Raw genomic sequence first — 10,842 nt, forward strand, 5'->3', positions numbered from 1 at the left:
GACAGAAGTTAGGTCTTAATTAGCCGGAATAAGTATAATGTTTGACTAATGCACGGTTGAAATATGGACCATGCTTTTAGTAACTAACTACATACACGAGAAAAAAAATCTATGACCGACAGTTTTAGACTTGGTGGCTCTTCATGCCGCAGAGTGAGATTTGTGTCCCACAATAGCGAAATGCGAACAATCGCTACGGGGTTGGTGGATGTCCCAATACATTTGGAGAGTACCATGCTCCTTCTCACGTGGGTATAATTTGCTGGATTTTGCTGGAAATTGTTGGTGGGGGTGAAACGGAGGCAATAAAAATATCAGTTTGATTGCAACTTTAGCAAACACATGGAGAGATCTTCATATTTTGAGGCATGTCAATGCTCTATTTCAAGACTGTTTTCCCATCATGTGCATAAAGGTTCTCCTTGCAAACTTGTTTTATACACTTCCCATAAATAATAATTGGGTTAGCTTAATGATTGAAAACGTATGTTTGGGTGGAGAACTTTTTGTGCTACCACAGAGAAAAGAACAAAATCATAAATTCCTTGTCCTTAACAAATATCTGCCACATTCAATTTTCAGTACATACACTCACACCTAATTTGGGTTCGCATTAAGCACAGCCATAATTTAAAATATAAACTACTATTCATGAAACCCACCACAAATGAGAATGTAAAAGGAAGTCCATGACATCCAACCAGAATTTTCAAAACAAAGGCAACCTCCCACCTGCTCCCAATAATCTGGCTGGATTGCTTTTTTCATGGTTACAGACAAAACAAAGCATGAATATTCTGAACACTTAAAGCAATTTTAATGTTTAGAAATACTAATCTAAAGTAATTTTCCCAAACTTATCTGCTTTTTATAAGAAATTTGGTAAAAAATTCATATTCCAAAACTTCGTCAAACTTATCTAGTTTTTTGCAATAATTTGGTGACTATGAACCAAGCTAGATTCATAGAAAAACCACAAAACGATACCAATTGAGAGGAACTCAACTAATTTGGTGAGTGATATCGAGTCAATTTATAAAAAAAGAGCATGTATATTACTCAAACACAGAACCACATACATCTGCATAAGCACATCATAAGTAATACAACCAAACACAAGATCCATCAGCCATTAACCAATCAAATCCAGCTAGATAGCTATATAGGGGTCTGAATATTCAGAAGAATACCAACTGCCTATCATCCACCCAATTGAGAGAAACAAAAGGAAGACCTCAAGCATGAGGGCCCATATAGACAAAGTGAAAGACGATGGCAACTGGTCATTTAGCCAATTGCTGGGCCTGCTGTGCCTGAGGATTGTCCTGCTGATAGTTGAGAGGCCTCCTGAAGAGCATGATGTGGGGCTCTGGCCTATGGATTGCATAGTGCACCCACCCTCTTGATTGCTGCACCCCAATAGCCCTCCATTCATTCTGCAAGCATAAGGCATGTGATCTTAAAAAGAAAACACTTAGGAGATTTTAAACAGGAAAATATAAACCTTAAGCATGTAAAATTACAAAGAAAACATGTGAAATTTGAAGTTCTGAACAGGTAATCACAAAACAGAAGGAATGCATGGTCACTCTTAGATCACCTCACATTTAAAAGTTTTTCAAACTAAAACCTGATCGACATTTAAGAATGTGGTTCACTGTGTGTTTAATGGCATTCTCTTTAAGAAAGAAATTAGTTGTATTTCCATTCCTAGATAATTAATATGAATAAAACTTGAGTAGAATAGTTGACGCCAGATGAATAGCTACAAGGGTATAATAAACAGGAAAATATAAACCTTAAGCATGTAAAATTACAAAGAAAACATGTGAAATTTGAAGTTCGGAACAGGTAATCACAAAACAGAAGGAATGCATGGTCACTCTTAGATCACCTCAAATTTAAAAGTTTTTCAAACTAAAACCTGATCGACATTTAAGAATGTGGTTCACTGTGTGTTTAATGGCATTCTCTTTTTGCTCATGAACATGTAAACATTTAAAGAAATTCCTGATTGTCATATAGGCTGTAGCATAGTGGTAGAAAACCAGATCTAGAGGAAAGCCTAGGGTCAAAGCCCTCCATATCCCAAAACCAAACCATGCAAACCTACCTCATTTTTTGTATCTTTTGGTGATTTGTTTCAGATGGGTTTACCAGTTTAGAGAATGTATTCAAATGCAAGTGGAAGAAGAAAGAAATTAGTTGTATTTCCATTCCTAGCAAATTAATATGAATAAAATTTGACTAGAATAGTTGACGCCAGATGAATAGCTACATGGGTATAATAACATGACCATAATAAACTATCAAAGTGCACAAAAAACTGTAAAATGGATAAAACAAAAAAAGATGGTGGTGATCTATGCATCAATATTCCCTGTAACACAAAAATAATTCAAAATATCTAAAATAATAACGACAATATGCAAGAGTTTCAGAGATTAGCCCAATAGAGTAGGCCACGAATTAAATTGAAAAGCAAGTTTATTAAAGAACCTTGAATATGGATATCAAAACAACAAAAAGCACCATAGTTATAAAATATCAATTCAAGAATACCTGAACCTCAAAAGCAAAGAAGAGATTTAAAAAGGACGTGATAATGAATGCAGAAGTATCTGCAAGAACGAATATAACACCCAGAAATTACAAAACAACAAAATACAGATGCAAGTGTTAAGCGCCATCCAATTCAGGCTAAACTTTTGACTCTGAAAAAAATGAGGTGCAAGATGTAGTAAACTCTTTGATATAAAAAACATATTATCTATTCCAATTTAACATTAATAGGTTAAGTGTGAATAACAAAAAGAGTGATGTAAATGAACATTTCGGATTCTAAATAACAAAAAGAGAAATGACCAAAGAGAAATGAAGCATTGTAATGGGCTAACTAAAAGATGAAAAGCAACTGACAAGGAAAACACAATCATCTTATACTATTTAATAAAATTCATGGAAAGCGAAAAGAATAAAATAAATATTAACTAAGAGCATACTAAAAGAATACTGAAACTCTCACACTTAGAAACTAAAAACACCTCATCATCATCCAAGCCTTATCCCAATTGTTACAAACCAAGACACCTATGCACCAATATTGCTAGTCCTTTAGAATGACAGTCACAGAATTCTAGATATTGTCTTAGAAACATCTCAAATCACTTCCCATTTTCTTCCACTGTTTCAGCAGAGTGACTTGTCTAGATGATCACAGTATATACTCAGGTAAAAATGTAATATCCCATCCTTTTCCACTTAGGAATAAACAAAAAATAAATGAATGAAACGATACGCTTGCAACTTTTAATTTTAACATAATCATCACCAAATGATCCTTGCACTGTAACTGATAACCCAAAGTTCAGGAGGAAAATAAACAGAATGTGAACCGTTTTTTTGTTTTTTGAGGAAAACAGAATTTCAACCTTATCGTTCAAGTCATTTGAGTCTATTACTTCTTTTGTAATAACTAATTATCAATCCCTAACTTCCCTCTACAGTTTTATTTTTCTAAAATTCTCCTACACGTCAATTGGTTTAACTATTACAAGCAAACAACAACCAATTGGGTATTGTCATGTTTCAAATCAAGTTATCAAGATTCAGATTCCAGAAGTGAAAGGAAAAAGAATCACAAGTCACGTAAGAGATTAGCCAATACATAATCTCTTGTGCAAGTAATAGGGATAAATCACATCAGAAATCCCAAGAATGGAAATCAACAAAAAATTAACACAAAAATCAACCATAGAGACAGAAATATTCCAACCATTTCCAATTTATATTTAGTGGCAACTCCACAGTAAATTCATCTAGAAAAAAGGAATATATACTTAGAGAAAATAGAAGAATTCCCGGTTATATAACAATTAACAGCTGCTGGATACCCAACATAGAAGCTATCAACCAAAAAAATAAAAAAAAAAGGAAAGGAAAAACGACTGTTTTAAGAAGAATAAACACATCCTGAAATTTAAAGAAATAATTTCAGAGATATTCTACAAAGGAAAATGCAAACAATTAACAATGTCAGTCCAGATATGTGGAAACCAAGGAAACAATGAGGAAAAGAGAGAAACAAAGAGTAAAAACCTGAAGACCTGTTACAAAAGGCCAGAGAACACTGAAAAATTTGAAGCATATCAAGCAATATTGAACAGATTTTCATAAAGTTTTAAACTTACAGTGTCAAAGAAAATGCACAAAAGCCCTAGGTCTCTGGTGGTAGTGAATGCATTGCCATAATAAACCCTAAATATTCCATTTCTATACATCAAGGCACCAAGAAACCCTGATTTTTCTTTTAAAAGGTCATTCTCATGAAACTCTAACCTAATTTTTGAATTTCCGTAAATTAGTTTACCTCAGTCAGAAGCCGATTCTTCGGAAGCAATTTCGCAACATCAGGTGGGAGGACAACGTGCCTGCAAGAAACAAGGCCTCTAGAAATGAGAATGGAGAACTCATAGAAGAAAACACATAATGACCAATGCCAATCGAGGGAGAATGAGACATGGAGAGAGATAGAGAAAACCTGTACTCGTGCGTATCATCAAAATATTTCTCAGAGTATTGGATCTGACCCATGTTCTTCTAAAGTGAAAATGGAGGTTACGAAGGCAGGGGGGAGCGAGTGGGTGATTCTGAGAATTTATTAAAGGGAAATAAGGGCGAGGGGAGAGGGTGACGCCACGCTCCTTTTCGCGGCCTTTCAAATTTCAAATCTAGGGTTTCTTACCCTCTCCTCTACCCCTGCTCCGGAAATTCAGGCGTGCTCTTTTTCTTTTTTCAATTTTTAAAGGTAAATTTTTATTTTGAATATAATGCTCATTTTTTAATTTCACTTCCTCGTAGTTTTATCCTTTCTTTATCCAATCGTCAATTTTTAATGGAGAGTTAAGATTGCTTTAATCATAATATTTCTACATTATTTTATTTTTAATTTATTTTCTATAAGCTTATTTTACACCAAATTTTGGACGTTCATTTCTCTATTAAACACGGATGAACAAAAAATATAAAAAAATATTTTCAAAAAAACAAAATGATCAAAATATCTCTAAAAGTTTCAAAAGATATTTTGGTCATTATTTTTTATCACAAAATTATTATTAATATTTTTTATAGGTGCACCCTAATGAAAAAATGGCAAGTAGCAAATTTCATATTCAAAAAATTTGTATTAAAAATAAAATACTTTGAAACGTTAGATCTAAGATCAAACGGTGAGTGGCACTCTTGATTAAAAAATAGACGGTTGGATGGTAGGGGGGGACAGAACTTCTATGTGGTAGAAGAAACATAAAAAGCTTTCCCAAAAGTAAATGTTTCATAATACTTTTCCTAATATATATTTCATTGTATAATGTAATGACCTTACTTTTTGGTTGGAACGTAAATATTTCTCTAAAAGTGAATTACATGTACAATATTTTATAGGAAATTTTTTGTAAACTTTCTTTTTACTATGATTGTTAGCATGTTTAAAGAGTATTGTGTAATTAATTATATATAATTGGTAACTTAGTTTGGTAGTTAAATATATTTTGTAAATATATTAAATCTATATATGCTACATTTAAAGGAAATAATTTATATAAGGTTGGAACCTTAAAATATATAATTAAGGTGAACCTAAAAAACTATTATAAAATATTGTTTGGATGTTGAAAAACCCTCTAATTGATCATCTGGACATCGAGATGTAAGAATATAAATAAAATAAAATTTTGAGTCCTAAAAATAGAGTATCTTGCAACACTATCCAGACTGTCCATTTTCAAGATTTTGAAGTGTTTATAGATATATTTGAACCATATTTGAAGTTTAAGATTTTATAATAAAAGATGAAAATATATTTTCAAGCCATATTAAAAAATTATATTTATGATAAAATTTGGAAGTACGCCTTAATTTGATTGTTTAAGGTTGCAACATTATACAAACTACGCCCATATTTAAATATTATAATTTAAAATATATAATTATATTTATTTAAAAATTATATAATAAATATTCTTCAAATATTTATTTATATAAAATATTATATAATATGTTTTCTATTATATAAATATATATTATATTATAATATAATATTTGTATAATAGTATATGGGTTATATACCTTTGTTTTGTAATACAATATTTTTTAATAAGGGTATTTTTGGCTATTAGGAGGGGTGTGATGTCATTCATATGGGATGTGAGGTGTGATGTTACTCACATGGAGCATCTAATATGCAAAACAATATATAAATATCTAAAATTTATCGGTTGTAATTATAAAATGCTCTATAGCTCTATAGTGTCAGCACTCTAACATAACCCTTATTGAATTGTCAACAGAGTTTATCGACTACAATTATAAAATAGATATGTCTATCATTTATCATGTGTAACATTTCCTTACTAATGGAGTTTCAGTTTTTGAGAGAGATGCACATGCCAAGGCTAGGAGAATGCAGGAATACGATTAGCCTTGTAGTTTTAGAAGGGCTGAGATTCATGGTTTTTACAAGTCTAAAAAATAATTAAATTTGTTTTATTTTATTATTGTACGTGTAAAAAGGGAGTGGAGGCCTTGCATGGGAATTATTGAGGAGAGAAAATCATAGAAATCGTGCTTGGGTCACGGCAGTAGAAGCTGGAATTTTATAGCACTATGTCTCAAACTCCATTCCTATGTAAACTTATCCTAAAAGAAAGAAAAAGATAAAAAGTCGTGCTTCTCTTGAAAATTTATCTTAATGGGTTGCTGGCGAGAGATATACAACATTGCATTGATTTGGTACCATGCTCGCATGGCCACCAACAAGGTTGGGCTGGGCTTCCCTCATGGGAAGCTAGAATCAACCGAGCAAAGTGAACGGAGGTTGGGCGTCGTATGAAACAAAACGTTTAAGAGGCAATAGGTCTTCATAACGAAGGTCTCTATCGAGAGATATACAACATTGCATTGATTTGGTACCATGCTCGCATGGCCACCATCAAGGCTGGCTGGGCCTCCCTCATGGTAAGTTAGAATTAGCCGAGTAAACTGAACGGAGGCCGTTTGTTGTATGAAACAAAATGTTCAAGAGGCGACAGATCTACGTAACGAAGAAGTGGGAGGATCTATGACTGGAGCAAAAGACCCAGAAGAGGGATCAGAAGGTACATAGATGGATGCGGTACCATGCTCCATGGCCACCAACAAGGTTGGTTAGGCCTCCCTCATGGTAAGTCAAAGGATCAGAAGGTACAGAGATGGATGCGGTACCAAGCTCGCATGGCCACCAACAAGGCTGGTTAGGCCTCCCTCATGGTAAGTCAAAATCAGTCGAGTGAAGTGAAGGGAGGCTGGGCATCGTATGAAACAAAACACCCAGGAGGATAAGACAGATCTACGTAAGTTTAAGATATGAATAAGCAAGTTTAAGATTTACTTAAAAAGGGATGACCCATGAGAGCATGTGTGTTGATAGTTATAGTAGCCAAATATTGAGTTTCATATATTCGGCTGTAGTAGCCAAATGTTGAGTTTCCTATTTTCTTTTATTTTTTGAATGTTGAGTTTGTACTTTCATTCACTTTCACTTTTCTTCAACCATAGAGTTTGCACTTTTCTTCACTTGCACTTTCCTGCAACTACCCCCGTGCTTGAAGAGAGACAAAACGATGAGAGAAAAAGATAACCAAGAAGAGAGAATGGAAGGTTGGTGTCCACACTCGTATACCAACGCTTGTGCAAAAACGTTTGCTTATCGCCTTCAGAAAGGAGAAGGAAGAGCATGAAAACGCAAGGCCGCATAACGGTGATGATCGATCTGTTGTAAAATAGGGATAACCCAATCACCTCTTTTAAGCAAATCGGGATATCTCAAATCCCACTAGATGTGGTGAGCACTTCACCATAATGATTTCAACACTCAAATAACATGCCCAAGATGCAATAACAAATGTAATATAATTAGGAAGCATAAACAAAACAATAAAACAAGCAATATAAGAAATTATCAAAGCACAACATAAATGGAAGTAGAAAGGGACACACACACATGCGGTTTACCCAAGATAGGCTACATCCACGAGCAAAACGGCAAAGATATATTCACTATCAAGATGAAAACCTATAAGATTGAGGTTACCTCATACAATCTCAAGAAAATCTCAAATAAAGAACTTCTTACCACAAAACCACCTACAATCGACTCATTTCTTCGATTCACCGATGCCACAAAGAAATGCCGACAAAATAACTCAACTCGAACCCAAATGATGGCACTAGGGTTTTGTAGCAAAAACCCCCAAATTTTGTCCCCAATCTTTTGTCTACATTTTCACTTGCTATTTCTTTTCGTCTCGCCCCTTTCTCACTCAATTTAATGGGTTATAAACCCTCAACACAAAGGGCCTATTCATAATGACTAAAATGACCATCAAAAAGTTGAGAATACCATATGGGGTGGTGATTTGACATCACATCTCAACAATCTTTACCTTGATGCAAAACCACATCTTTTCTTTGCCAATCCATCATTTTCTATCTTTCTTAAAACTTAGAGAAGTTGGCTCTATTCTAACTTCTCTACTTGGATGGTCTATGTAAGCATATCCGCAAAGTTGTCATCGATCTTGATATTGATCAATTGAACTCTTTCATCTTCAACAACTTGCCAGATATAGTAATATTGAACCAATATATGCCTTAACCTCTTGTGGTGAACCGGGTTCTTGACCAAATGGATAACACTCATATTGTCATAAAATAGTTCCATGGCTTGCATACAATACCCATGTCACCCATCAATCCTTGAAGCCACTTTTTTGATGCCTCTGTTGCTGTCATGTATTCGGTTTCGGTAGTTGACAATACTACTGTATCTTGGAGCCTTGACATCCAACTAACCGGTCCATTTGCAAATTGAAAAATAAATGTGGTAGTCAACTTACCTCTATCAATATCAATGGCAAAATTTGCATCAACAAAACATTGTATTGGAGTTGAGCCCTTGCCAAATGTGATTACATAACTAGTTGTACCTCTTAAGTATCGAAGCACCCATTTTGTTGCTTCCCAATGAACATTTCCATGATTTGCCATAAACTGACTTAGAACACCAACCGCATACGTGATATCCGGTCTTGTACATACCATGACAAACATTAAACTTCTAATCGCATTTGCATATGGCACATTAGCCATGTTCTTCTTTTTTCTTCGGATTTTGCATTGAAGACAATTTAAAGTGAGGCGCTACAGGTGTCTTCACCGGCTTTGCATCTTTCATTCCAATTTTTTCAAGCACCTTTTTTATGTAACCCTTTTGAGATAATGATAAAATTCCATTTTGTCTATCCCTTTTAATTTCAATATCAAGGATTTACCTTGCCAGCCCGAGATCCTTCATCTCAAATTTTTTGCTCAAAGAAATCTTGAGCTCATCAATTTTTGCCTTATCTTTGCATACCAAAAGCATGTCATTTGTATATAAGACTAAAATCAAGTATGTACCATCATCAAATAATTTTAAATAGATGCAATGGTCATACTTACTTCTTGTGTACCCAAGGCTCATCATGAACATACCAAATATTCTATACCATTGTCTTGATGCTTGCTTCAGCCCATACAAGGACTTCTTCAATTTGCACACAAGTCTTTCTTTGCCCTTCTCTATGAAGCCTTTCGATTGTTGCATGTACACTTCCTCTTCAAGTTCTCCATGCAGAAAAGCTGTCTTTACATCCATTTGCTCAAGCTCTAAATCATGCATAGCAAATAACCCAAGCACCAAGCGAATTGAGACCAACTTGATAGCTGATGCAAAAATTTCATCAAAATCAATGCCCTGTTTTTGTGAAAAATCTTTTGCTACCAATCTTGCCCTATATCTTTCAAGCTTGCCATTAGGCCCTTTATTTATCTTGAACACCATTTACAACCAACAACCTTTATACCTTTTGGTAGCTCCACTAAATCCCAAGTCTTGCTTCTTTGAAGGGCCAATATCTCTTCTGCCATAGCTCTTTTCAAATGCTCGACACCGTTGTTATCAATGACTTCATAGAATGATGTTGGCTCTCCATTTTCGACCATCAAAGCATGCAAAGTATTTGGATTGACATAATCTTTGTGCCACCCGAGTGCACGAGTTTCTCTAGTAGAGCGCCGATGTGTCAAAGGTACTACATCATCATAATGGCCATGTGGTTTTTCATCTTGACTTCCTAGTTCTTCATGCTCTTCACTATGATCAATGGATATATTCTCATAAGGTATAGTTGTACTTGGTGAAAGTATTTCGTGGTTGCTTTCAAATTATTGACTCTCTTGTTGCACTTCTTGACCATTGCCTTTCATCATCATCCCTTTTGCTAATACCTTAGATTCATAAAAAAGCACATCACAGATAGTGATTATTTTTCAACTTATCATTCAAATATTTGAAATTTGAACCCTCAGTACTTCATAAGTCCTGTATCTTTTCCACATCTAATATTTGAAACACATCTCTAAATAATTCTGCATTCCTTTATCCTTCGGCCTTTTCACTCCCTTGAAAATTGCCGAAAAAGGGTCCTGAATAGGACACTGCAGATACACCATAAAAGGACTTTGATTAAGGTTGCAGAAAAGAAAGAGGCAAAATATGAACATGACATGATTCTAGCATACATTGCTCATGAAGAATATCATTTTCAAATAAAAATAATTTGAAAGTCAAGAAAACAACACAAATGTTGTGGTATATCAAAATGTAGCGAACGAAAATACTCTTCATAAGGAGGTATATGAAGTTGAACAGCTAACAAAGTAGCTACAAGAGTCTTGATAATATAGATACTTACAATGGAA

General features: G+C 34.4%; 1 protein-coding gene across 1 annotated transcript; it reads right to left on the reverse strand.

Annotated features, from left to right (window-relative positions):
• Positions 1-1,032: 1,032 nt before the first annotated feature.
• Positions 1,033-4,711, reverse strand: LOC18436534 (cyclin-dependent kinases regulatory subunit 2). Its single transcript, XM_011625955.3, has 3 exons — positions 4,541-4,711; positions 4,370-4,430; positions 1,033-1,436 (listed from the first exon to the last, which is right to left on the reverse strand). The coding sequence occupies exons 1-3, from the start codon at positions 4,591-4,593 to the stop codon at positions 1,284-1,286; spliced, it is 267 nt and encodes an 88-aa protein (XP_011624257.1). The 5' UTR covers positions 4,594-4,711; the 3' UTR covers positions 1,033-1,283.
• Positions 4,712-10,842: the final 6,131 nt, after the last annotated feature.

This window comes from Amborella trichopoda, chromosome 3 (assembly GCF_054954075.1).
Source record: "Amborella trichopoda isolate Santa Cruz 75 chromosome 3, AtrichopodaSantaCruz75HAP2 v2.0, whole genome shotgun sequence".
NCBI classification, from domain to species: domain Eukaryota; kingdom Viridiplantae; phylum Streptophyta; class Magnoliopsida; order Amborellales; family Amborellaceae; genus Amborella; species Amborella trichopoda.